General features: G+C 37.8%; 2 protein-coding genes across 2 annotated transcripts; both read right to left on the bottom strand.

The window, feature by feature from the left end:
* Positions 1-400: 400 nt before the first annotated feature.
* LOC136283173 (golgin subfamily A member 6-like protein 26) lies at positions 401-6,501 on the bottom strand. Its single transcript, XM_066171587.1, has 4 exons — positions 6,076-6,501; positions 5,047-5,091; positions 2,569-3,665; positions 401-1,799 (listed from the first exon to the last, which is right to left on the bottom strand). The coding sequence occupies exons 1-4, from the start codon at positions 6,365-6,367 to the stop codon at positions 1,098-1,100; spliced, it is 2,136 nt and encodes a 711-aa protein (XP_066027684.1). The 5' UTR covers positions 6,368-6,501; the 3' UTR covers positions 401-1,097.
* A 2,390-nt stretch (positions 6,502-8,891) lies between these two features.
* LOC131778994 (caspase recruitment domain-containing protein 9-like) lies at positions 8,892-22,729 on the bottom strand. The gene is made up of 4 exons (XM_059095502.2): positions 22,324-22,729; positions 19,054-19,095; positions 13,919-15,033; positions 8,892-11,290 (listed from the first exon to the last, which is right to left on the bottom strand). Exons 1-4 carry the CDS (start codon positions 22,616-22,618, stop codon positions 10,190-10,192), a joined length of 2,553 nt encoding a protein of 850 aa, XP_058951485.2. The 5' UTR covers positions 22,619-22,729; the 3' UTR covers positions 8,892-10,189.
* Between the last annotated feature and the right edge of the window lie 5,241 nt (positions 22,730-27,970).

The raw sequence follows: 27,970 nt of genomic DNA, 5'->3' as shown, positions 1-27,970 counted from the left end.
CTTTATATTCTATTTATATTGTAATGAGAAAATTATGTCTTGATCACTCATGGGAGTTTAAGGATAAAGGGTTGATTAAGAGGTAACCAGCATTTAATTTGCTCAATTTAATCGAACCCAGTGCTGCAAATAGACAAACTTGTAAGTGTAAGAGTATTGTTTTGATATAACACCAAATTCCCTTACCTGATTAACAAGGAAATGTGTATCCACAAGGAAGGAGAATTTAGTGTCAGATCTTAGAGATAAAAGGACTGGTCTTAGACCATTATTACTCCTCCCTTTGCTGTTTTTAGACTTGAGTCATACGCTCTCGTAGGGGTTTTGTGTAAATGTTGGCTGTTATTCATCTCTGGAAAATTGTTTCAAAGTCAAATTTTTGAATTGTTTGTCCATTTTATTTCCTGGATGTGTTCTGACTCATATGACTTGGATGACTTATAAAACTTACCAGATGATTTCAACGTCATCAGATATGAAACTAGCTAAATATACTAAATGAAGAACAAGAGTATTTGAATTTTTGAAAAATTATTATTTTCATAAAACATGTTATACGTTTATATTTATATAATTTAATGTTACATACTTGAGATTTTGACAAGGAATGAGAATAAATGGACTTCTATTCTACCATTTAACTTTTTTTTCCCTTTTTTTTCGTTGTTGGGGTTATACGGTTTAGCTAGACGTGAAACTAAAAAAAAAACGAGCGAATTGTAATACATTGCTTTGATTTGACCACCAGGAAATTCGATATTCCTTTAGTCTCTTCGGTTTTCAAGTTTCTCCTTAACCAATGTTAACAGACTGACATGCTAGAAAAAAACTTTAAACTACGTACCGCTAAAAGGTAAATATGTTAAAAACATCATCATCATTACAAAATGGAGTTAGCTCATGTAACTAAATATGCAAAGGAAATATACATACATATATTTATGTATGCGCACGCTCATTGGATTTCTGTGAAATGCGTGAAAGATGTTCTTAGTCTTTCGAGTGTCAAATGCGTGTTTAGTCTTTTACCCAGACTTCCCACTGTTAAACTGAGTGTGACGATTGTTTCTGATCGCTACATGGAAAAGTTCTTTATGTTACATATTATCCGCCCTCGTCTGGTACATGATTGGTTCCGTGAGACGACGATTGCGTCGCTCGCCTTCAGTAAGTCTGATAGCCCCAGTTCGTGAGCGGAATTGCTTACTTGGCGAGCCATTCTTACTTTCTTCGCTCGGAAATGTGTTGCTTTGCTCGTCATCTCCCTCATTGCGATCTTCTTCCGCTAGATTCGAATCTTGAAGATGAAGTGAGAAAAGATCTGTGCCTATTACAGGGGCAGACATCTTGCGATATCCAAGCTTACGAACATGTGTGGAACAGGTAATTGCAGCGTTCAGCTCGTCCGGAAACTTGTCGCCGACGCTTGTCATTGGCGGACACATTGTCGCTATCTGTGCAAAAGGCAGGATTTGCTTCATTCTATAACGATCAAGGCTGCAATCCTCTCTAGTTTTCAGTGGTAGGCTTTCAAATTCAGGCACGAGTTTGGCCAGTTTCTCGTCAAAGCTGTTACTTTTCCGAATGGCTTTGTTCGTGGGCCGTGGAGCCCTGTTGTCATGTTGGAATCGCCTTTGAATACTCCCCACTAGATCCTGGGGTGCACGCGCTTTTCTCCGGCCGATGCCGGTGAAGACCTCGTCGTCCCCATTTCCACTCGGTTCATGCTCATGCGCGTCTTGTATTTGGCTTACATCCTGGTGATCCTCCTCTTCCATATAAGGCTTGGAGGTTAATTCCTTATAAGAAGAGGATAAATAATCAAACGCAACACAAAATCAGGTTCAGAGTATAAGGCAATTTTCGTTGAGAAATGAAGGACTGTAGGTTGCAATGTGTTTGATCTATACATATAGATCTTGGCGTTTAGACATCTAAAGAGAATGAAACCGCTCCATGATCCTTTTCGATGGTGGAAACGAAAGAGACGGCCGAAGTTAAGTTGAACGAAATGTCAAGCTTTAACCATTTTGCTCTTAACGACGTGTAAATTAATTAGACTCTTCCCCGAAGTCATTTCTTTTTCGCGTAGGATAAAATTAATTTAATTTTTTCATATATAAATTATTCTGAATTTGATCGCTTTAACCCTTTGCCTCTTAGAGTGACTAGCATCTAATTTCTTCTTACAATATCCCCCCTGAGTCAAACATTTAGGTCATGAGGATAAAGGAAATGATCACTTACTAAAGAAGTGATTATTAAACAAATTCTTCTTGTCAGCACCTTCGGAATGTATAGAGAACAGTATGGAGATTATGCATACCGATATCAGGATGTAAAGGGTTAAAAGGAAGCAGCATACAGGTTCAAAACCTATTGAGTTCCTAGTCTGCTTTTAGGCTTCTTTCGTGCAACCCAAAGTTACTTGTACTATTTCGTGGATAATGTCTGCATTTCATCATAGTCTCCTCTACTAACTATGATTTCATATACGAAATGTATACAGCACACACTACTTAATATCATTAAAATCTTTACGGCTCGTAAACATTCTAGTCATAATACCTTTTTCGCCAACTCTGTCTCCAAAGTAGAGATCCTCTCCCTCAATTCCTCATTATCTGCTTTCTCTTTATTCAACATTGTCTTGACAGAAACAAGCTCATCTTTGGTTTCGTCGTATTTCTTCTCAAACTGTCGTACATATTCGGTCTGCTGTCTGAGACTCAATTCTTTAGACTCCAATGCTTTTTTATGTCGCTGGTTGATTTCTTCCACCTCTTTCCTAATCTGGTCTCTCTCTATGGCGGAATCTGTCGCGGATTTAGAGAAAAAATCGCGTTCCTCTCTATAAATTTTGGCACTATCTTCAACCTCTTTGCAGTTTTGTCTTAGTTCCACCAAAACACGTTCTTTATGGTTGAGTTTGATTCTAAGGTCAGAAATCTCATCGTGCATCCGCGAGCACTCGCTATGCACGGTTTTCTGGTTTTTCAGCATTTCTTCTTTCTCGGCTACTATTAAATCAAATCGAGCCTTCAGAGCTTCTGTCCACCGTTGTACCTCGTTAAGATCGTTCTCTTTATCCTGCAGCTCACATCGTAACTTTGCATTCTCGAACTGCACTTCGCGCAGTTTCATTTTCAGTGTTTCGCACATCTTCATCTCCTCTGTCTGTGATCGTAGTTGTTGCGACAACTTGTTTGTCTCCTTCCGTTCAATAGCGTAATCTTGGTTGACTTTACTCAATTGCTTCAACACTTCATCTTCTCGCTGTCCAAATTCATCCAGTTGCTTTCTCAGCGTTTCATTTTCCTCGTGCGCTGTTAGCAACTTCATTTGAAGCTGGATGATAAACTGATTTGTTCGCCCCTCACGTTGGACCGCCTCGAACCGCTGCAGGAGATTCTCGCCCGTCTTGTTAGCAGTCGATTGAGCCTCGTTGGCCAAAGCGTCCTCAGTGGCCGAGACCTGTTTTTCCAAACAGTTTATTCTGCGTTGCAACCGGTTTTGTTCCATGAAGGCCTCCTCGAGCTTTTTCTTTAGTTCATTGTTGTCTTTAAGGACCTGATCGTGACGTAAAGTTAATTCGTGTAATTCCCTGGTAAGAATCTTGGAGTAATTACTGAGGATATCTACGTCCAGAAAGGTAGATCCGCCACCTGTCAAAGACAGAACTAATATCAGTTCCATTCCCGAATATGAGGAATCATAGCCCAAGAAAATTCTCTTAACCCTTCAACTCCCATAAGTGACCAAGAAAAGATTTCTCCTTACCGAATCAACATAGTATCAAACAGACAAGCGATGAGAATAAAGAAAAATATCAGTCAGGGGATTATTAATTGATTCGATAGCAAATCCTCAGAACTAACATCATAACAATTGTATGGCAGACAGTAAGGAGAATTACTGATGAGATCTTAGGAGTGAAAGGGTTAATCGGATAAACCTTTTGGGTTACACCCACCAGAGGAATAGAGACGCCAACCACAGTTACGAAAATTTGCGTCATATCCTCTAATTTGTGTCATTTTGTTTGTGCTTCTGGGACATTCGTTTTCATTGTTGTTAGTTGAGCTTTTTTTTCTTTTGTAGTCGTAAGTAATATTTATTCTTTTTATTTTCAGCAAAATATTTATAATCGCTTGAGCTGTAGTTTCGTTATTTCCTTATTCCGGTCACTTTGCTTTTGTACATAGTTTCTGAGTTTGTCACCTATTGTGTTTAACCCTTTAACCCCTTAGAGTGACTAGCATCAAAATTCTCCTTACAATATCACCACTGAATCACACATCGATGTCATGAGAATAAAGGAAATGATCACCAACTAAAGAAACTCTTGATTATTGGACAAATTCTCCTTTTCAGCACCTTAGTAAATGTACAGAGAACAGTATGGAGAATAATGATGTTAGGGTATAAAGGGTTAAATGTGTTGACTTTTCTACGTCCCGGGTTCATTATGATTCGTGTTGTTGGGTGTCTGAATGCAATGTCGCTGTTAGCAAAATTTAACTTGCTTTTTTTACCGCCTTCACCGAAACATCGAACTAGTACAATGTTATAACCAAAGTTGGAAGTTAATGTCTAAACGCTCTTCCCTTTGAAATTTTGGAATTATTCAAAACGAATTGATTGAAATATCAAAACTTTTGCATGTAGTAACTCCTTTAATACACGACGCTCAAAAAATAAAAAATAGTAGTTGTCTGCGAGCGCGATTAATCACTGAATGGACTGGATAAGATTTTAAACATACCCGAAAAAAGACCACCTGTAGAGTTTCGACAAAGAGGATCATCTTTTTTTTGAGAGAGCCCACTAGGGGACATTTCTATTCAAGAGATATTAATAAGAGTTTTGTTTCGTCTAGTCATAGTCTTAACTTCGCTTAACACATCAAAGAGTAACGAGACGAAATAGATCTATTCAACATGACCGCCATAACAGACGTACTATTTTTTCTTTCGTAACACGAACGAAATAATATGTCATTTCCAGCTTATAAAGAACACAAAATAAATTAGATTCTAAACTTACCACTGATGATATGGCTCTTAACATCTGACAAGATGGGATTGTCACCTGTGTAAATAAGGATTTGATTGACCGTGATCAGATCTATGGCAAGAAATAAAGTGTTTTTGTATCGTGTTTTGGTGTGTGTGTGTGTCTTGTTATTTATTTAATTATTTACAATTTATCCATTCATCTATTCATCTATTTATTCATTTATTTTAAGAAAACAGTTAGCAAAATAACATATTTTAACGAGTTCTTATCTAAAGTTATTTTATTTCTCCACTTCAACACTTTCGATATGGAAATTACGTCGAAGATTCTACTCTGATCATTTTAAATTCGAGAAGTTTCGAGCTATACGTTTACAAAAAAAAAAGAAGACGTTGGCTGCTAAAAGATTTCTGTTAAAAAAATCGTTTAGATTCTTCCTCATTGATTACACCTCAATGTGTTCGCCGTGTCTAAAAAAATTCATATTTTTTATTCATAAAGGCTAAGGAAGTCTAGGTCAAACTGATTGGGGAAGTGAAACTCGTTGGTCGTCGGTTTATGCTCGTCGTAGTTCGCAGCTAGTTGGAATTTCATGTTGTTGTTTTGCGGAGCCGGAAACTGTCCGGGAATGAACAAAATTTGAATGTAAATGTTATCAAAATCCGAGTTTTCTGAATTTACATTGGAAAACTATCAAATGGCAAACGTTCCTACGTATCAACAATCAGCTCGTCTCTGATTTAGGAAACTTCCTGTTTGGTGATTATGACGTTAACGCAATTAAAATGGTTCTATCTTCAGCTTATATCACTGGATTATTCGCTGAAAATTTAAACCTTTGAATTTCCTTTTAACGGCATGTTTGCTAAACCTGACGTTTGAATCGATTAGGCAACTCCTATTAAGTGATATTGCCATGTCCGCATTCAAGAGGTCCACCAGTGTTTTCTTTACGCGACCAGATCGTTCGGGCTTTATTTACAACATTAAAGTGGTTGGAGAGATAGTAAAAGCCAGTTTGGTCGTTTATATCTCTAATGCAACAAAACTACTTACTTTTTGTTGCACTTTCCCCCGTCACCATTTCATACAGGCTTGGATTGAGAATCTGCAAGGCGTCTATAAAGTGGCAAAATGCCTTCTGTCCCTTCATTTCTAGAATATCTAAGAACCTGCCAGCCTTAGACTCGCTCGTCTTCTCGGCTTGAATCAACTCAAAGTCTGCCTTGTCAAAGGAAGATTTGCTGATTAGGTAGTCGAACAGAAACGTTCGATCCATCTGAAGATGTTGTATGATATGCAAGCGATGTTTTGTCAAAATCGCTGCGGACGGTTCTTCTAGTTCCATCGTAAGATGCCAATATTCGGTTCTCAGTAAATGCTTATGAGGTGAATACTACTCACGATTGATGGATTACTCTCACTAAGGCGATGGTAAGCAGCAGAACCGCACAGATCGTAACTTTTGCACTTGAAAATGAAATCACGCCTGGGTGCTGATCGTGCTTCTATACGTATGGATTTGTATGTCTGATGCGCGACTTTCGTTCAATATACATTGCCCAATCAGAGAATTCACTTTCACTGAAACACAATATGTGAAGAGGAGCGAATCATTTTAATGAACGAACATATGATCAATGAAGTAAAGAAAATATAAAAAAAGGCTTGTAAATGAACCAAACTATGGTATCGAAACGATACGTTTCGCATCGTGGAATTCATATGAAATGTTTCACACTGTGCAATTTAGTCTGTTTATTTATAAATTTGTTCATTTGCGATATTTAGACAAGCCAGCCCAGTTGAGCGTTACAGCTGGTTTAAGTTGGGGCCGATATTAACAATAACATAGTGAGACCACCACACCGGGAACCGCAACTGTTTGTAAGAAGTGTGTGCCTTGACTTCCTATGATAATTTATCGCAAATTTTTGTTATGTCTCGACTCTAATAGGCCACATTCAGATCATAAAGCGTAACAAAAGTGATTCTAAAAAGCTTTCGATCTTTTACCATGTTTTATTTTTTTAGGGGAGTCGACGAAAAAGTTTTTACTTGAAAAAATACGAGATAGCTTATCATAATTATACAGAAGCAAAGTGCGCGTATCAAGTGCAAAAATAAATTATTCAAACCCCGCAAGTGGTATCTTGCGATCAGTCAAAACAACAGCATACGATGAAAACAATAATATACAATGATACCTTCACATCTTTAAGGCACAAGAAAGTTGAAAGTCCGGCTAAACAGTTCAAGGAATTGTTCAGTCTGGTTTGTTACTTCTTTGCACTGAATTAACCCTCTTCAGCATTGAATTACCTGAAAACTGCATACATCTTAACCAATCAGAACTGAGAAATTTTTTCATGTATCTTATTAAAGGTAAAAAACGTGCACATGGACTCAAATCGCTGGTGCAATACGTTTTCAAACGCATGATTTTAAAAACGAGTCGATGTAAGTTAATTTCGAAACTGAGCATGTGATTCGCAAAAATTCTCGCCATCTTGTTATCTGTAGCTCAGTTGAAAGGCATCCGACAGCGGAATCAAATCTAGTTGGGATTCCATTCCAGACGGCGGACTCTGATTTTTTATAAGAATCTTTCGACTTTGCCAAGTGGAATCACAGGTCGCCAATATTTGAATGTTCATCACTTGCTCCCGGCTGATGTATTACTGATGTTAAAACATAATGTATGGAAAATTTGGTAAACTTGGTCTCAGTTTATAGTGAAGAAAATGCAAAATAAACGCCATTTTGCAAATAATTTTGTTCTGTTATCTGATTGAGGTGATCTGAACTGATTTCTTCGTCTGTCCGACTCACGAAAAATTGAAATTTTTTAAAATATCTTTAACATCTTTGTTTACTTTAAGACCTCTGAAAGCTCCGTATTCCTTGTGTGTCACTGCTTTTCAATAAACCTTCCACAGTTGAAAATCTTACGAAATTTTTGCATCTTAGAAGTTCCCATGATGTTGTTGCTTTCAACGAGAATACTTTAACTTCGTAGCGCTTGACGCACTGACAAGATCATAGCGTGATGTCAAGGAATGACGACACAATGGTTACCATGGAACTAGTCATAAACACATCAGAAAATTTTGCATCTCGATCGTGTCAAGTGGTTTCTGTACTGAGCTCGGGGTTAAAATGGATTCTTCGCTTTTATTACATGCTTCAAATGAAAAGTTCAGTTACTTAATGAGCAAAGACTTACGCTGCAGCAAAAGGTTTGTAGAACGATTTCTGGTCCGTATAAAACGAGTGCTTTGCCAGAGAACCTATGGTGCTGATCTCCACACTGAGAGCCAACACGAATCCCTCGAAGCCTGACATGCGGGAAGCAAATAGGCAATAAGGTGGGCGTTTCCCATTTGTCACTTTATTGGTTAATTTCAAGTGTGTCCGATACGCTTCGTTATCAGAATGAGTACAACAGAAATATGCTGCATCAAGTTTCTTTTTTTTCCCTCCTCTTTCGCTCATGATGAGATTCAAAGGTTTTGCTCATCCACTGCACTTATCAAAAATTCGTTTTTAACAGGCTTTTCACAGCGATAGTTTATTAAAAAACCACTGAATTTATGAATGAGTTGTCTCCTAAAAGTATTTATTGTAGTTGACGAAATTCAAGATTATAAACAAGAGAAATAAAAAGCTCGCGAAAAACAAATACTTTCCATTATGGAAAATCTCTCCTCAAATCACTTTAGTGCATTATAACCATGATAAAAACAATCAGTGTAAAATACTTTTATTTCTATAATTGGAGACGCATTGAAACGTGTTGAATCAACCACAAAATCTCAAATTTCAAAATTCTATGAGAATAGGAAAGTGTCCACGTCAATTTTGAATGTCAAGTTCAAGGTGTGTGGACGTGAGTGGCCGAATGCCTGTGTCACGCGTGCCGCGTGACGCATCAATCACTGAGGAGGGAGAGGAGGAGAAGACAGTAGTTTAAAATATTACATTTGGAAAAAAACATAAAATTTTTACAATCAGCATCGTGCGTTCAGTTTGAGTAATGATTTCTGGGCCTTTCTCGCTAAAACATAAATTCCTTTCACGCCCTAGGTTATTTTTACTCAATGCACTATCAATTACTTCCCAAACCACATCTAAAAGGATTTAAAGAATAGATTATTCAAGGAATGAATGTTGACCTGGAGTTAGACAAGATAAAATAACTATCGTTTTATTTAAAATTTGTCTATAATTTACTTGTGATTTACAAAGTGTAATGTACTTCAAGGAAAATAATATATCCTACAAATTACTTCTCCTTATAGTTCTCTATGTTATAGCTCCTTATCTAAAATATTCTGTACCGAAATGACTTTCAAGCGTCATTTGCTTGCTAAAATTTAAAATCGTAAAATATTTCTACTGTACACACCTTCGAGAACAATTTAATTGAGCAATCTTCATTTTTACCAAAAAACAGCAACAACACTGTATTTGCTCGCTGCATGAAAAATATTTTTGTTCGTTTCACTAATTACTACGAAAAACGAAGAGTGTACTCGCTGCCCTATATAGCCATACGGGGTTTGAAAAACCAGCGGGCAGATATCACAGTTATATTTAGCTTGAGGGTCAGGTAAATAAAATGCACACACAACACACGCCCCAACCCGTCAAAACTTACACTAACGTTATCAGCCGGAGGTCAAAAACAGTTTCCGACAAAGACAGAAAAAATTTGCCATTGGTTCAAATTCCTATCACGTGCATTACGTCGACTCATGCAAAGTATTCCGTGATCAAGTCGTGTTCTCTTGAACTGTACCCCATGAACTATACCCTACTTTCTTTTTCATTTTACACATAAAATCCTTAAATCACTCGACAAGAAAATTCCTTGTCATTTTAAAGTCCACTTTCACCTGAAAACTTTGAACGTGCCTCTTGTGTTAGGTTTACAATTGTCGTTTTTAGGGAAGCTTTGCCGTTGCATTGCTCTTAGGCACGAAGACATGCCCGATCACACACGCGTGAATGCTGTCCGTTATCATCTCTCACTTTTACGTCTCTACTACGTTTTTAGTAAAACAAGACATCGCGTTCTATCTACCCCTCTACCTTACATTGTACAAACTCGATGCCTTCTTTTCAGCTTACACTATTTCTGCTAGATTCACGGCCTTATTGGTGGGAGTCAGTCCGATGTAACTTTCAGGTCTGGCGGGTACTTGAATTCCGAGACTGGAGAATTTGGGGCAGAAGAACTTCGAGGGCGATCCTCAGCTTTTAGTCTCACTGCACCAGCCCTCTTACGGAAAGGCTTTTCACTCAGAGTGGGCGACAACAGAGCCTCTTTAACTTCTTCTATTTCTCTCTCAGTGCGATCGCCATTGTCCGATAATAGATCAACAGAGAGTTCGATTGATGCCGGCAAATTTTGGATCTTCTTGTATGAGGGATCTCTTGCAGCCAGCTTGAATTTACGGCGATTTATCTTTTCCGTCTCTTCTTCGTTTTGGTTATCATCGCTTGAGGAAGACCTGCTTCCAGCGGAGCGATCTCCCGAGGATAACTTACTTTGTACATAGTTCAGGATCTTCGAAGGAGAGGAATTGCTTTTGTGGTAGATAGGCCGAGTTGGATTCTTGTGGGATTGAGTCTGAACTCGGGCTCTCTCGGTTGAATTCGGATCCTTCTCGCCTTTAGGATCGTCACCGGGTGTCGGCTCGAACAAATCTGACTCAAGGCTGAGAGACAGACCTTGAGATGATTTTGAGGAATCGGAAAGATTACGCGTTAGCCCATTAGGCAGACCACTGTCGTTGGAACGAAACGAAGAACGCACAGAATGGTTGTCGAAAGGGTTGTAATTGGAGACACTGTTGCTGACAGCTGGGATAAACATACACTCCAGAGCGTTGTAAGTTGGTGCGCTCTTGAAGAGGGATCTGTTACGATCCAGACTCAGACATTTCTGGGCCTCAGGCGAAAGGGTCTTCTTTTCTGGAACCAGCTCTTCCAATTTCTCATCCAACGACAAACTCTTCTCAGGTTGAACGGTAGAAGTGTCGGTTTCCTCTTCTCCACCATCTGAACATGCGCATTGCTCCGTGGCTTTGGATTTCTTCATGGCAACACGCTTTTTGACGCTGTCAATAATGTTAGCCGTCTTACGTCGTGACCTCCAGTCGTAGGAATCTTCACTGCTGTCGCCTGGAGACTCGTCCTCTGCATCAACTCTTCCCTCCAGTTTAGCCTCCTTGGCCTTGCTAGTGCACAAATGGAGACCGTTTTCCTATAAAATATAAAAAAAGTGGAACATTGTCAGATACGTCTTGTTCGCACTAACAGTATTTACAGTTTCATTCCCGTTACAGCTCATTTCATTAGAGCGTCATACTAAAAAAACCAAAGTAATCGTAACGGCCAATCAGACCACAGGAAAGTATCACAAGAAGCCAATGAGAACTTTCAGTAAAAACAAGCGCCCAGAGCCAGCCGGGAAAACGGGGGCGACTGAGTTGCAATCGGTTTTACTTTCGCATCTAAGTGGCCAAGAGGATGGGCGAACTTAGACTTGAACCGTATCTTCAATAGTTGAGAGTTTAAGCCCATTCACGGTCAGAAGTGATCCACACGTAATTTACTCTTTAAAAATTTGGTTTATTGTCCAGAAAACACGAGGTAACGAGAATAAGCCATTTTATCAGAGGAACGCTGGTAACGTTAATTAGTAACTAATTTACAAGGTCAATGTCTAGCAACTAGACGCAGGAATTATTAGACTGATGCTGAGAGTAGCGTTGAGTTTACATAGCGCCGATGAACACTTATGAAGAAGACTTTAACACGGATTATAAGTAGTGTACACGAAATAAACCGCATGATGATATGTGATAACCAAAACGATTTGATTTTCACAGGATGACTTAAATTCAGATCACTGCAGAAAAAGTCTGACAAAATGCATATCTTCGGGGATCGAAATCGTCCTCACCAGACTCTAACTCGCTGGGCTCCCTGTACCAACTGAGCTATGAAGCCACAGGACGAGAGCGAGGCAAATAATTTCGGGCTCTTTGTTACCGAGGAGTTTGATCACAAATGGTAAATGCGATATACATGTAAATTATAATTTGACCTGTAGATATGACAACAAGTGATGCGCTCACTTGTTCACAACATGGAGCTTTGAAGCTCAATCGGTAGATGCGTCCAACTAGAATCTGAAAGGAATGAGATCAAAGTCTGAATTTTTTCAGATATCTTCTTCTGCAATGACTTTAAATGCACTTAACCCTTGAAGATAGATTTGATCCACTTCATCAGATCTGAAGCCTCTTAAAAAGAACAGTGATCATCTACGCCAGACGACCCTTTATCTTATTCAACGTAAGCTTTTAATTTTATTTATCAAGTTAGCGCATGGTTTTCTTCCTAATTCAAAACTGTTGTGTGTTTGCCTTTTGTTCAAGATTTTGCCGGTTCAGAACAAATTTACCACTTGATTTGCTTTAAGTTTTAACCAAAAACAATAGTGTTTTAAAGACTTCTGTTCAAGGCAACGCAAGCGACAAAATTAATCTCTGATTTCGCTCACTTTTCTTACAATTAAATTAATTTCATAGAACACTGTTTAAAATCTCTTTTGCCCCGCTGATTTAAAAGATTTTAACCTAGAAACAGATGAGAGGAATTAAACTCCTACTCTTCTGCGTTTGACGTCACCATCACGCTTAACCTCTCTAATTACAGAGGCCTCAAGCTGATCTTTACTTTCATCAAGTGTTAAATTTTCCGTATCTTTTCATCTACGAGCTTTGTTGCCTTGCAACCGCTATTTTTGGTGCGTAACAGTGACGTTAAATTTCCGGTTATCCTTCGCACAATAATAGATGCGTCCATCAACTTCTATTCAGACAAGCAGGGTTATTTTTAACGAGATAGTTGTTATCGAGGTAAAGGAGCTGTGTTGTGCCCTGTACAAATGCAGAGTTAACAGATCGTGCGTTCCTTTGATGTACATCAAAATAACTGTCCTAAATACTGCAGTAAATGCTCTTTTAATTTAGAGGTCGGCAAGTATTGTTTGAGCTATCTAAGTATGGAAATTAAAACTTCTCTTTTTTACCCCATACATTTTTCGGATCAATATCAACATCTGGGCAACTGCCCACCTACCCCTCCCCTAACCCAACAACAGTCAATTGATAAAAAATTAGGGTTAATGTTGGGTTAGGGGAGGGGTAGGTGGGCAGTTGCCCAGACACTGATATTGATCCCATTTTTCCATTGTGTGAGCGGCCATTTTTAAAGCATCAATCGAATTTTGCGTCCGCCATTTTGTCTGAAATTTCTGGTAATGCTCCATGGCGACAAAATCTTAACTTCCTTGGTAACTGACCTACACGACCTACACGAAACAGAGCCAGTGAATTTCCAACTAAGCTTGTTGCTAATCCTTGCTAAAAAACGGTTTTAGGCGTTTTCGCAAAGATAGGTCCTCCGCCTTAACCACTCGGCTCGTTGCATCTTTAACTGGTATCCACATAGTATCAGATCCTCATGAACAGGTAAAAGAAGATGTATGCGGGTTATCAGTAAGAAGAATTTTCTAGCTGAAAGTGTTGACGGTGGTCTGACTTACGGTATAGTCGAATGGGGTCTTGACTTACGGTATAGTCGAATGGGGTCTCCTGGGATACTGATCGGAAAGAAGCAGAAAAGTGCTCCTGTGTCTAGTTTTCCGGTTTATCTAAGTTGTTATTTTCACTTAGCATAAAGTGCAAAAACATGCTCCTGTTCTAACAGGACATCGACTATTACCTAAGATGCAGAAAAAGTGGCCATTGAATGAGAAAAGCATATTAATTCTGATACCATGAATATATCAAAATCATTAAATTAATCACTTAACACTGACCTTTCCAACGTAGGGATTTTCGCCAACATCCGACGAGTTTCTTTGCAACTTAACTTTCCTAAGCTCTTCAAGCTCCATCTGAGTTTCGTAGAGGCGCTCCCTGACACTTTGAAAATCTTCTGAAGTTCTTTTGAACTGCAGCTCAAACTGGCGACTGTGCTCCATCTGTCTCTTTATGGCTTCGTCTCGATTACGAATAACTTCGGTTAAACGCACAGTGGCTTCATCCCTTTCCTTCCTCAGTTGCTCCCTTTCTGCCGAAGTTTCCTTCCAGGCTTTTTCGTACAGGTCGCGCTGCTCTCGATAGGTGTTCGCGGTCTGCTCGAAGTCTTTGCATCGCTTCTTCAGGTCTTCTATATCACGAGAGGATATTGTCAGTTTAAGCTCCAGCTCGTCAGCCTTATCTCGGAGGACTGAGTAATCTGCCACAGTACTTTCATGGGTTTCTTGAGTCTGTTTTCTGTCTTCTTCCACGATATCGTAGCGAGCTTTCAGAGCTTCTGTCCAGCACTTAAGCTCTTCCAACTCCCTCAGCATTTCATCCTTTTCTGATTTAAGCTTTTGGTTGGTGAATTGGAGCTGGCGAAATTTCACTTTCAGTTCTTCGGCCCTTTGAATGTTGTCTTTCTGGATTTCCAATTTCTCCGTCAACTTCATCGATTCCCGTCTCTGGTTATCATAATTTTTGGAAATCTCGGTAAAGCGGTTCAACAGCTCGTCTTTTTTCATCATGGTTTCCTCGAGTTTCTCTTTTAAGTTGTCCACTTCCTCTTTGGTGGTGAGAAGCTTCATCTGAAGAGCTATTATAAAATGTGTCCTCTCCACCATTTCTCTGTTCTTGACTTGACAGTGAAGGGCTGCCCCGTCCACCAATTTCTTGGCGCTGGAGTGCGATTCCATCAGCAGAGCCTCCGTGTCAAATTTTCGCTTTTCGAGGTCTTCAATCAGCCGATCCTTCTCCTGAAGTTCGCACGAAGTTCTGCTTAAATGCTTCTTCAGTACCTCGTTTTCTTTCAGGATTGTGTCGTAGCGGATCGTCAAATCTTGTAGATCGCTTATTGTTCGCTTTAAATGATTGCTCATAATGTCCAAGTCTGGGGCTCGACCATTGGATCCTGCACAGTGAAGAGTGAAAAACCCAATATGAGAGAACTACCCGATTGCATTTGCTTCGCCTAAAGCGAAAGGGAAAATAAGAAACTCGCTCTTCATAAACAGGAATATAAATGTCGACGACCGGATGGTAAACCTCCCTGGGCGGTAAAAACCCCATCTCGAATGATGTCAGAATTAATGTTATTGCCGATGAAAAGGTTAGATCTAGCGTTGAAGATACGGTTACGGAAAATTATTTACAGCAATCGAATGAAAGCATATATCTAAGAGCTACTGGTCGGTTTGGCTACTGTTATTCTGGATCAACCGATACATGATACAAAATTAAAACACATGCCCTTGGAATTCTTAAAGTGTGAGTTGAGTATTTTTATCTTCCGGGTTTATGTTTCAATAAACAAAACAAGTTTGCAGCCAGACCAGCACTTCAATAAAATAACCCTAAGATCGTTTACTGAGAAATGTAGTTACACTACAGGGTTACAATATGTCCAAATTTAACCGGGTTGTGGCATGTAACCAGGTAAGAGTTCTAAATTAAACAATAAGAGAAAATTCATGAAAAAATCGACTCAAAGTCAAATGCATAATGAAGCTACAGTTCACTGCTTTAACATGTCACTTAACACGTTCAAGTTTAATCCTTTTAGGCATATTGGTTGTAAAAAAAAAAAACAAAAAGCACCACAAACGCCTGTCACACAAGTTTAGGCAAAATGAACTGTTGTTATCATATCCAATCCCTTTTTTTCATGTTGAATAGGTTGTTAATAAACCTTAGCGGTACAATGAAGTTTGCAACTCAGTGCCATTAAGGAGATCTGACTTAGTTACCATTGACGTTAAAGATACCAAAATTAGCAACAAATAATTCCTAATATCGGATTATGAACTAACTGTATATGAGCTAAAGATAAGCCTCAATCGAATCGATGAATTAAAAGAGAAAACTGTACTCCCCCGAAAAGACAGGAAGTTTAAACACTAGTATACCATGTATATCTTCTTGAAGTGCGGCTCTTGTCCTAATAACTTAAAGGAATGTGAAAGCTCTTGTACTGTATATAAACTGTGCCTGAGGGAACATAAAAGAAATGACTAGAATTCGCATCCTTTTACTTTTTGGTTGAAAAAATATCCAAAATGGACGAACGAAGCCTATTCCAAGAGTCTCTATGCTGTGATGCGAACTCAAAATTTTCAAACCTGTAAATTTACCTAAGTACAATTTTAAAATCCTTTTAGTCGGCAAGTTTGGAGGGTATTTATTTGCTCAAACGTTTCTTTTTATTAGCACTACCGAATGAACCGACCATTTCTTGTGTGGCACCATGTGTGTAGAAGTGTATCAGTTTTTAACTCGGAGACACGAATTCAGCTTTGAGAGAGGGAAGAAAAAGGTTGAGTTGGTAAATAGCAATGCCGCAACGGAAAACTAGCGCACATGCGTGCTGGATATGGGTGGGGTTTTCCCTTTTTAGCGGATATAGGGTGAGGATAAAACTGTTGAATTAGGCAGAAAAAAAAATGATGCTCAGTCAGGTTTGAAATCCGCGACAATGACGTAGTTTACAGATTCAGTTATTTCACATTTTGTACGTCGTCATCGATTACGCTGTGAAAATTTAGTTTAAATTTGGGGTCACAAAAGATCCTGATCAGTTTATTGAACATGAAATGCCAATTTTAGTTCGCTAAAACTCATAAGCTTGCCGCGAAAGATCAAGTTACCTGCTAATCTGTTCGACCACATTATTTGTATGTAAACTCTGTTGGCTAATTGAGATTTTGAAACGTCACAACTGCTTTATCTTAGTGTTTAGTTGGGAGAAATTACATCCTCCTAAATTCGATGAAGTATTGGCGGCTCAACTATAACGGTAAATCAAACAGCAAACAAACCAGTTCGGACGTGATTGAAATTTTAATTTTTTCCTACCCATCTAATCCATGGTAACATTGTTTTGTGTAAAAGAAAGCTATTTGGAAACGACACTTCAATACCGAAAATGGGATGATTAACTGAATTAAAGACATAGACATAAAGAGGTCGAGGAGCGAAGACCTAATAAGTGAAACTACACAAAACTTTCAAAGAACGGAAATGTTACACACAAATAGTGCAATATATTGGCACCATTCTTGAGAGAAAAACACTAGAAGGATCGCGATACGTGCGGCTAACGTCATTTCAAAAGAATTGTCTGATATAAATATCCGAACCTTGCCCAGATTCACCGAAGAAATGAAGCTTAAATGCAAGAATTAAGTGGTAATATTTGCTTACAAATATCAGACACAGACAATTTCTCAAGAAATTCTCGTGTAATGACGAAGTTGACTTTCAAATCTAGATGTCATTAAGCTCCGGAAAATTAGCAATAATCATAACAAATACCTCAGTTATATTCATGTTTACAAAAATAAGACAAGGGTTAATCCAGGCCTTATTGGGAAGTCTATGCACCAGTATAAAAGAAATACCGGAGATCCAAATAGATTAATGGATAACCTTTTAGCAAAAAAGTTTCAGGAAATTTTGGCACGATAATTCGAGAAAAAAGGTTTAGTTCGTACATTTTGAGTTTCCTTTTTCAATTCTGTAACTAATGTAATCGCGAAATCACACTTGATGATGACAACCGTAAAAAAATTGTGTAGAGATTTAGCTGGTTGGCACAGTGATGGGAAATCGGATAGAGGAATTTTGTATACACCTTTTTTGATCTCTTGAATGAAGCCCAAAAAAGTTGGAAATATGACTTTTTTCAAATGTTCTGTTCTTTTCAATCTTTTTAAGTTGCCATCGCCGAACGGGCAAAGTTAGGGGCCCTTCTCTGTCCTACCTTTGAAAATGCCAGAGAAACGTTAGCGACAGATTTTCAAAAGAGGAAAAGATTAAGCCCACAACCTTCACGTTTACTCTGACATGGTACTTTATCAAAACGAAGTATGAACAGAATATTTAATTTACATTAGAATACGCGATTGGAGACTTAACCTCTTCATTTCTCGACTTTCAATTTTCTGTTTTGCCTTTTTTTTTTAAGTACGACGTACCGTCGAATTTCCATGTTTCTCGCAAATATTTTTGACAGCCATGTTTTCTGGCAATCGTTGGGTGCGCGGAAAATTGGTGGCGACCAGAATTTGCGCGGGAAATTGGCGCGGTTACTCGATGCTTTCCCGCCACTTTGAACCAAGCATAACCTGGAACTGATGAACTTTCTTTTTTGAAATAAGAATTTGGCAAAACTTTTGCTTGAAATGATAAACCAGATCACAAGTGACAAGGCCACAAGGATGCTGCAAATAAGCATACCTACAGTAGTGAAGTTCTCCATCATTTACACGTAAGAAAAATGAACAGTTGTGAAACAATAGAAACGAGTAAGTTTTTAAAAAGACATTGAAGATTGAGAGTAGATGTTCTTTAACCTCAAGATTGTACCAAAATCCTATATATTCGTTCTATAAACTTGAGATAAGATATTTTGATATCAGAAAGGGATTGACGCAGTGGAATACAATGGAAGACTGATAGAGACAAAGGAAAACAACGACCGCTTCGAGACAAACAAGATTATTAAGGAAATTTGCCAAGCGTTAAATAATTTTTAATGACATTATGACTTATCAGTTATTTTTCATAAAATCCAATTTTCTGTTTAGCGAAGTTTGACTCATGTTGCAAGTTTTTTTGTTTCATTTTTTCTCAACTACTTGAGCTGGGTTTACAAAAAAAAATCGGCTGATTTTTGAGAAAGCTTTCAATAGCTTTTACCACAAGTTTTTTTTAAATATACTTCAAATTCTTGACATTCTGTAATTGATAAACTGTACACCTAGAAGGCAATATCCTTCAATCTTATTGAATTATAACTGTGTTCAGGTGAAGGTTATTCAATTAATTAGGCTCATCTGTTATTCTTGAATAACCATTTATAGCCATCCAAAAAATAAAACAAAAAACAGGGAACAGGATAAAATAGAGATAACAACTCTAAGAAGAGCCTTACCTAAAAAGAAGTTTTCCCTTTCCATCATGAGTGGGCTTGGTCCTGCAATAGATAAATAAAGTAAAAGCTCAAATGAGTACAGTATGTAGAAGTTATGCTTTGAAAATTTGGTATACATTTGTGTGCATCCATAAGAAAAGGAGAGGGAGTGATGAAGAGCAAAGGACTTTAAAAAAGGTCTAATTCTGACCATCAAAATAGAGATTTCTCTCACGGTAATAGCATTTATGTTTATCTACTCTGTTGTACTGCAGGACAGTAATTGAAAATTGGATAACACAAGCCAATTCTAATCCAATTTGATGAGAGGATAAAAACAAGACTAGAATTCAAAGCAGTGATGAACAGTGTAAGTATCAGTTCACAAAATCTCAAGATGATTGATATCTACATAAAATGACACCCTTGTAAGTAATAGGTAGTTTAAAAAAGTCAAATAATAGAAGCAAATGTTTAAAAAGAATGCTAAATGGTTTAAAGGATTTAATCACAGTTTAGTTTTTCCCATAATTTCCAAGTAATAAGCAGTGAGATGTGAATTTCCCCCAAAATTTCCCACAACTGGAGAAACATGCATCTCATTTGTATTAATCATGATTCATAACAAGTGAATCTTCAGGATTGAAGTTTTTGACATTCATCACTCCATAAAAAAGAGGACATAAATATGAGGAGGAAAACCTTCATACTTGCATTGACATTTAATTTTGTCAGCTTGGTAATTATATGTGTTATTTTTACCCTCTGTATCTCCTTGTGAAACAAAAAAAGGCAAGGGGTGACAACTCCCTCATGGGAGGGAATGGGATGCAATGGATCTTCATTGTGTTGGGTACATTTAGGATGAGTCATCAAACATTCCTTCAAGGCATTATTAGAAACACACATGCAAAAAGATACAAGTGTAACATTGCTTTTGTCATTCCCATCAACTGAGATGAAAATTTTAAATGTTTTCCTTGGTAAATCTTCTTTTATTAATTTGTATCTTTGGGGGTCAACTTAGGATTAAGCCACATGCAATAGGCCTCTGTGAGAGATGTGCTCTAAAATTCCATTCTGCATTCTCTCCTTTTTTATATTGAGGTTTCTTCCTAGACTGCACAGGATCCTAGACTAGTATCTCTATGGCATTTTTGAGGCATATTAGGTTATGCATCTACTTTCATTTGTTTATTTCCTGACATATTTTCCTGACAAATATTGAAATCACAATCAAATTTTTTTTGTAATGTTTGCAGAAAATGTAAGAAAGTTCTTTGGGTGTTTTTAGCGATAAAAAATATTCACACTTGTGGGATATGAGATATGAAATGAAAGGTAATGTGATGTGAAGTGGTAATATCAAACATGCTCTCATGAAAAATTTTCGAATGCTAAATATGAAAAGCTGTTTCTATTTTTGGTTAATTGTCAAATGTAGTCTAGACACCCTTCACTTTTATTTACAATGTTTAAAGAGAAAAAAAATGAGTGGTTTTATAAAAAAACCTGAAATATTGTTGTGGTAATCAAGAAAATTTACATTCACATCAATGATTAAGTATGAAGGGTCACCTTTAAAATGTTAGTAGCACTTCTTGAATAAAGTACAAAAATTATAAAAAAAAATTGCTCTTGCTTAATTCTTGATAAATGAACAAAGAAACAAGGAAAAAATAAACAACAGAGGGTGTTGGTGTTGAAATAAAATAATAAATTGATCAAAAAACTGATGAAAAATTAAATAAAGAAGCAAATGATAGCAAATAAGCAATTATGCAAAGGAGAAAAAAACATATCTTTCAGTGTGCAAGCTGAAACATTCTTTCTGAGAAAGGAGCAACACCACAAGGATTGCAGTCAATTTTAGGTGAAATGCAACACCAAACTGTCCTCATTTGCTAGCAGCAAATCTGTGGTGGATGTCTCAGCTGAAATATCTATAGCTAATAGTATGACTGTTAGCTAATAGTATGACTGTCTGCAAGGGCATGCCTTACCAACACTTTGTGTCATTTGTTTGTCTGTTCAGTGAAGTTAAAAAAGAAGCTAGGTGCATATTTTGTGGCTTCTGTCAGGACACCCTGTTGAGTAAATAAATGTCTCATACTTCAAATGTTTTCAGCATGAACCATTTTATAAGGGAAATTTTCGATTGACTCCTATTCTCTTTGAGTGCGGGTGATGAAAGCATTTCCTGTTCACATGATAGAATATTTCTTTTTAAAGTTTAACACTGTGTTGAACTGAAGTCTAATTTTTGAAGTGAAAACATTACATCTGAAGGAAGTTGTGGGTGGAACTGAGGTAATAATAGTGAGGTTCAACAGTAATAATCATGACAATACTCTCTCATTAAGACTTGGCACAATTATTTTTAAGACTACCGTATTGTTTTTTTTGTCTTATTTATTTTCTGTGTGTAGTAATAATTTCTCTTAAAGAAAACATATTTTGGTATTTTTAACATAATAATTGATATTTCAAATGGGAACATAATAATAGCAACAGCACAAATCAGTATTACTGTCCAAGTTTGAAAGCCCTCTAAAAAATATCACTAAAAAACCTAGTGTATTTTGAGGATTTCATTTTCTTGATAAATTCAAGACATAAATAGTCAAAAAATTAATGGATCAATAAAAAGTCATAGTAACTTATAACGACAGAACGTACATTTGACATTATCGAATGACTTGATATTAATTCACCGAAATAAAAAAAATCTTACTGTCTTGCTTGATTAAAGCACTAGAAGTCGCTGGTGAAAAAATTGGGGTAATCAACTCAAAATTCTCTTTTTGTTTAATTTCTGTGTTCAGCTATTTGAATGTATCGTGATGTTTTGACAACAAATGTGATTTGAATATCAATATGTGAAATCTTTGATCTACAAGTTTTCAAAGAATGAAATTCCACTAAAAAGATTGCCATTGCCTAAGATAATTGGGTTTTGGAAATTTTCTTGATTTCATCATTGTAATCACTTTAAAAAAGGCATGAACTGAAAATTGGTGGTGATCGATGATTCGCAAGGTTGTAATTTCGCTCACACACGTCTTACAACACAAGTCAGCTGAAGGGATCGAAAACCAGCGTTCCTACATGATAAATCCATAATATGTATTTTGGCTACAGTAGTTGTATCTTGAAATAAATCCAACGAATTTCAAGAGTCTTTTACTCAGTGCTATGGCCAGCTTTTCCTTACGTTATTTTAAGTCCACTTAATATTGCCTAGTAAACACCACCCAAAACAGATATAGACACGCAATGAACTATACTTACTTGAGGTAGCCTTTTCTCCTGTTATAATCTCGAACAAATGGGGGTTCAGTAGTTGGATGGCATCGATAAAGTGTGAATATCCTGTCTCTCCTTTAGTCATCAGGATGTCGAGTAATTTCCCAGCTTTCTGTTCACGAGTTTTTTCTGCATTAACAAGATCACAATCTCCTAAGTCGAATACCGCCTTACTGCGAAGGTAGTCAAACAAAAAGGTTCGATCTAGCTGTAAGTACTGCACAATCTCCACTCGATTCCTCTCCAAAATATCTTCAAAAGTCTCTTCGCCCATTTCCATGCTCGGCAAATGATTCAATCATACAGAAAATGGATCGATGCACAGTTCTACTTCAGCTTATATCGACCACGTTAGCAGACAGGAAGCCAAACTACTCAAGCGGAACGTAAAGTGACCCCGCTATGATCAAAACTCAACTTCTCTTTTCTACAGGCGAACTGCACTCAATCACATGATCTCCGCAGAGGGGCGGAGTGGTACAATAAACCATGTAATGATGTTCCCCACCGGATAGCAATTTACGGACCGTTCACCGATCGAGCCGAAAAAAAGAGGCAGATTTACTGATCATTGAATGCAGTGTTATGTCCTTAGATAATTCATGTCCTCGATTCTCGCTCAGACATTGCAGGTACACCATCAGCGTGGGTGTGGGTGACCTTGCTTTGTATATGTATGAAGAAATGTATATTGTTTTATTAGAAGAATAGAAGTTCCGCATTTCGGTATCGCGTGTGGAAGTTGTATCAGTCGAAACCTTCTTGGAAACCAAGCTTAGACGACGTTGGAACAGCTCCAATTTCCAAACTGCTCAGCAAATAATTGATAATGGATTTCTGTTTTTCTTTCGGTTATACCCTGTCAAATCAGCATATAACAAAACGCAACGACGGTCTTCTTTACGGGCAACTGAAGAACGCAGCCAACCGGTACAATCTGTCTGGTTTCTGAAAACAAAATAGGGGTCAATAGATGTCTAATAATAATTCGAGCTTGGTATAAAACAAAACGTGAGGAGATGAATTTGAAACTCACGTACACATGCTCACGAGATTTGAATACGAATGAACATACTAGATTGGCACGAGAATGAGCTTTGGCGGCTTTTTACATAATGGAAGTAGTTCCACTGATAAGGGCCTGTTTAAAATCCAGACCTTTGTTATACTGAGGACTTTATCTGTTATATTTAGGTCGTTTTATTTATCAAGGCTGTCTATGCTAGAATATCATCTGATGACCACTTCTCATTACTCATCATCTTTAAAGCTTTTCTCAAAGAAGCTGCGTCAGAGTGGTTTTTGAATTTATCACAGTTTGTGTAAACATTTTCCATCCTGAACCATCCACGACCTGTATTGCATAGCAATCCTGGACAACAGTACTTATTCAATATATGCTAATTCATGACACTCTTGTAACTATCTTAGTTGTAAATGGGTAGAAAATTTCACTGTTTTAATAAAAAGTCTAAGAACGATTCATTCGAGAGTCAACGCTCTGTACATTTAATCCTACGAAATGATGACAAGGCGGCGGGCGGGGGAAAGGGGGAAAGGGGGAAAGGGGGAAGGGGGGGATGGGGAAATCGGACGCCAAATGACCACACACCCCATGTGCAAAGCATGGTTTTTTTAATTTACCTTTTAAGATTTTACCCGTCTGTCATTTACTTGAATCATGGGCCGGTTACATAACCAATGGATTTTATGCAAAGGGTTCAAAGTGTGGATGAATGTGAATAGGCTGACGTTCAGAAACACATTTTTTCAAATAAAATTAAACTTCACTCCATCAGATATCATACCCTTTATGGTAGTCACTTCCATTTCGACTAACCCCATTTCCTTCGTTGTCCCGCTCTTTCAATCTGGTTTTCCCAAAATAGTGACCAATTTTAGACACTACGTGATTAGATCAGTTACTCCCTACTGTGACAAAATTTACTTCGTCAACACTTTGCAATCTGATTTTAGGACCTTCGTGATGCGAAGTTGTCAGTACCTAGGAATTAACGCAAGCTTCTCACTGTAACCAAGGTGATAAACATGGACATGAACATGTTTGGTGTGCTCAGCTTCAGAGGAAATACTGGGGAAGGGAAATACCCCATTACTTCGAGGACATTTTGAACCAAATGGTGGCCGTTGCGCTAGTATGGTCATCGAGGAAGTCCTTGCGCAATATTTGTGTCAGACTTCTACATGTGGTCTCCCTTACGTCAAAGATAAGGACGTCTCCTTGGAAACTGTCATAATTTCAATTATTCTACTTTCATTTTTCGTCACCTGTTGTTCAGTATTCAGTTCATGTCTGGTTAGAGAACACAAAGTACTAAGATCATGTAATATAATCAAAACATTTCAACTTAATGATTAGAAAACGTATTTCTCATTAGATCAGATCTTTGCTTCCTTTCCAAAAGTAAATCTCGAGTGGAGGTGCGTGTCTTAGATGTAGGAATGGGTTAAAAATGGGTCTCACTCTAAATCCATCATATATGAAAATATCTTTAAAAAATATTCCATGAGCCTTAACGACTAAAGAATTAAGGAGCCTTAAAGAGGTCAAATAGTAACAGTCTACAACTTACGTGATAAACTAGTCAAGGGCGGATCCGTTGTAATTCTGTTTTGCCATTAACGGATTAGACATTGTCATCTTTCCAGGGAAATGACCTTTTTAAGACATTAACTATTTGCTGATGCGTCGGAATTAAGTGCAGAGTGTTTTTCTAGAAGAGTGTGTACTTCCCTTTACTGATATCGGCACTTTCCTTGTACTTCCTTGAGAGAAAACCGCTAGCATCACAAGAATGTGCTTAGTTAGTAAAAGCCGCTAACCGTTATCTGAAAGGCACAGGTTCGAAATAAGTCCTGTAGTTTATTTTTGAGAATCAGTCCGTTTAGTATCCGCAATCTGTTGATAGAGCAGACGACAAGAAGTTCAGTTTACATCGTTTCTGTTTTCCGTTTGTTGTTTGTGCTAAACGTCATATTTAACCTGTCATTAGTCTGCTAGTAAGTAAGCTTAAACGGATGACTTTAAATGAAACGAAGGAACATAAACCGTCTGATTTTACTCAACTACCCCATTGAAAAAACTCTGTTATAAGATGGCAAAATTGCCTTTTTCACGTCTATTGTGTATACTTTTGTCAAAGAGTTCAAACAGCCTACGGGGGAAGGCGAGCAAATCAATTTTTGGATATTTCCTTACTTAACTTTTTAATGGATGAAAGCTAAGCTGAAGGCTTAAGAATTTGACTCAGACGGTTTTTAAGGTCTTTTAAATACCCAAAGGAAGTTGAAAAGCGATCGTTCAAAAATGCAGTTTAAGAATTGTTTATTGCCATGGTTATGAGACAGACTTTTTAAAAACAACTGGTCACTATACGAGTAAAATAATTGTCTCATCAAAATTACTCTTGTTGAGGAAGACAAGTAATAAGCCTTCGTATCTTAATGGTGACAAGGACGATTTATTGTTTGAAAAATTTTCAACGCTGCGGGAAAAAAAATGAAACTGAATGAACTGTCAAGGTTTAGAAATAATGAAGTTTAATGATCATGAGAAGAGAGGATAGGTAAAAGAAAAGGTCTATCATAAAGCCGTTAATTGGCAAATTAATCAATTGGTTACTCGATTAATCAGTCGATCTATAATTGGTTTGGGGGAATACATACAGCATGAATACAGCGCCCAGAAACTGATCTAAAGTGTCATTCTATAAATTCTCCTTAGATTACTTCTCTTACATCATTTTTTCGTGTGACTATAAGTTATATAAGTCAGGCCGTGATAGCACGTGCTTAAAAAATTACTGACTGCGGGGAAAACTACGCTTGGTGCGACAGAGTTGTCAGCTCTTAGGGATCTGTTGCAGCCCAATCTAACAAGACGCCAGGAGCAAGGAGACTAGGAGTTTTCCAACACGGACGGTCTTAATGCACTAGCACGTCCGAATCTTGAGCGTAATCGCAAACACACTTTCGATGTAATCTCGAACTGGAACAATACCATGCACTCTCGTAATGTAATCAGCTAGCACTCTAAATTTAAAGTTCCACAAGAGATTACAAACTGAGTCTATGTATCAAACTTAGAAGCACCTCACTCACCCGAGTCGTTTTTAAAATATAAGCTAATTGTTTAGATGAGAGATAGAGCCCTTTGAGAAACTGAGTATTTCTTCAAATTATGTTTGAATTAAATCACTAAATTGAAGATTAGCACTTCCTTCGAACAACTACATTTCAACGTTTCCATGCAAACATTTAAAGTCTGTGTCAGGCGCACACCCATGGGCCCCTGGCCAGTGTTTGCCCCCCTAATTCTAAGTGTCCGTTTTATAAAGGCCCTCGGAAGTCGTGAAAGCATAAAAAGCTTACATTTTCGATCCGTTACAGTGTAAACGAAACACGATATTGGCCACTTTATAACCCCTGATATTTGTCTCGACTTACAGATCCTACCTCCAAGTGTAGTGAGGACATCCTTAGGACCTTCTGAAAGTGAAGAATAACATCCTGCTCAATATGAATGAACAACATGTAATCCTTCTAGTGCTACTCGATCTTAGTGCTGCTTTCGATACAGTCGAGCATAATATATTGCTGGAGGCACTCAATACGCTGGGACTTAAGGGCAGGGTGTCCAAGTGGTTGCGATCGTACTTATCAGGGCGCAGTCAGAGGATGTTAGTCCGTAGGTGTCTGTCGAAGAAGTTTGATTTGAACTGCGGAGTACTCCAAGGCTCCTGTTTAGGACCGCTCTTGTTTACCATCTATACGAGCTCGTTACTATACGTCGTCAAAAAATGTCTTCCATCTGTCCACTGCTATGCAGACGACCCAACTTTACGTCTCTTTCCGCCCCGCAGATGGGACAGGTCACTTGGATGTCATTACTGCTATTGAGTGTTGTATTACGGCGATCAGGTGTTGGATGCGTGAGAACAAACTATTGTTGAACGAGGAAAAAACTGAGTTTCTTTTAATTGGCACGGAGCAGCAGCTTGCCAAAGTTGATATTGGACACATTAAAGTTGGCAAAGTAAATATAGCTCCGCAGAGAGTCCAGAATACAGCTGCACGCCCCATATTCCAGGAGAGTAGATTTTGTCATATCACACCTCTGCTCAAGTCATTACACTGGCTGCCTATGAAATATCGCATGGTTTTTAAAATTATTTTAATTACTTTTAAAGCAATACATGATCTCGTCCCGGCCTACATAAGTGAGCTGATTTCTGTTAGAGATACTGGAAGATATGATTTACGTTCCAATGACGGCTTACTCCTTGCTCCTTGCAGGGGTAAAACACTCACCACGCTCGGCGATCGATCTTTCCATGCGGCCGCCCCTAAATTGTGGAACGATCTTCCGGGCTCTATCAGAAACACCCAATCTTTAAACAAGTTTAAGAAGGCCATTAAGACTCTTTTATTTGCAAAGCTTTTTAATTCTTTGCATCTAATTTTATATTTCTACATCTTCTTAGAGAACATTTTTCTTTTTAGTTTTTAATATCCATGTAAGGTTGAATTTTTAACATTTAATTGTAATGCGCAATTGAAAATTCTTATATTGATAATTGCGCAATATAAGTCTATAAATTATTGTTATTAT

This window comes from Pocillopora verrucosa, chromosome 8 (genome assembly GCF_036669915.1).
Source record: "Pocillopora verrucosa isolate sample1 chromosome 8, ASM3666991v2, whole genome shotgun sequence".
NCBI classification, from domain to species: Eukaryota; Metazoa; Cnidaria; class Anthozoa; order Scleractinia; family Pocilloporidae; genus Pocillopora; species Pocillopora verrucosa.
The sequence above is the reverse complement of the archived record's forward strand: the minus strand, read 5'-3'. Positions and strand labels throughout refer to the sequence as shown.

Coding starts and splice junctions, on each gene's coding strand:
- LOC136283173 (XM_066171587.1), bottom strand. CDS start 6,367: ATGGAACTAGAAGAACCGTCCGCAGCGATTTTGACAAAACATCGCTTG. Junction 5,092..6,075: donor GGGGGAAAGTGCAACAAAAA/GTAAGTAGTTTT, acceptor TTATTTACACAG/GTGACAATCCCATCTTGTCA. Junction 1,800..2,568: donor AGACAGAGTTGGCGAAAAAG/GTATTATGACTA, acceptor TCTTCTTATAAG/GAATTAACCTCCAAGCCTTA.
- LOC131778994 (XM_059095502.2), bottom strand. CDS start 22,618: ATGGAAATGGGCGAAGAGACTTTTGAAGATATTTTGGAGAGGAATCGA. Junction 19,096..22,323: donor AGGAGAAAAGGCTACCTCAA/GTAAGTATAGTT, acceptor TATCTATTGCAG/GACCAAGCCCACTCATGATG. Junction 11,291..13,918: donor AAAATCCCTACGTTGGAAAG/GTCAGTGTTAAG, acceptor TATATTTTATAG/GAAAACGGTCTCCATTTGTG.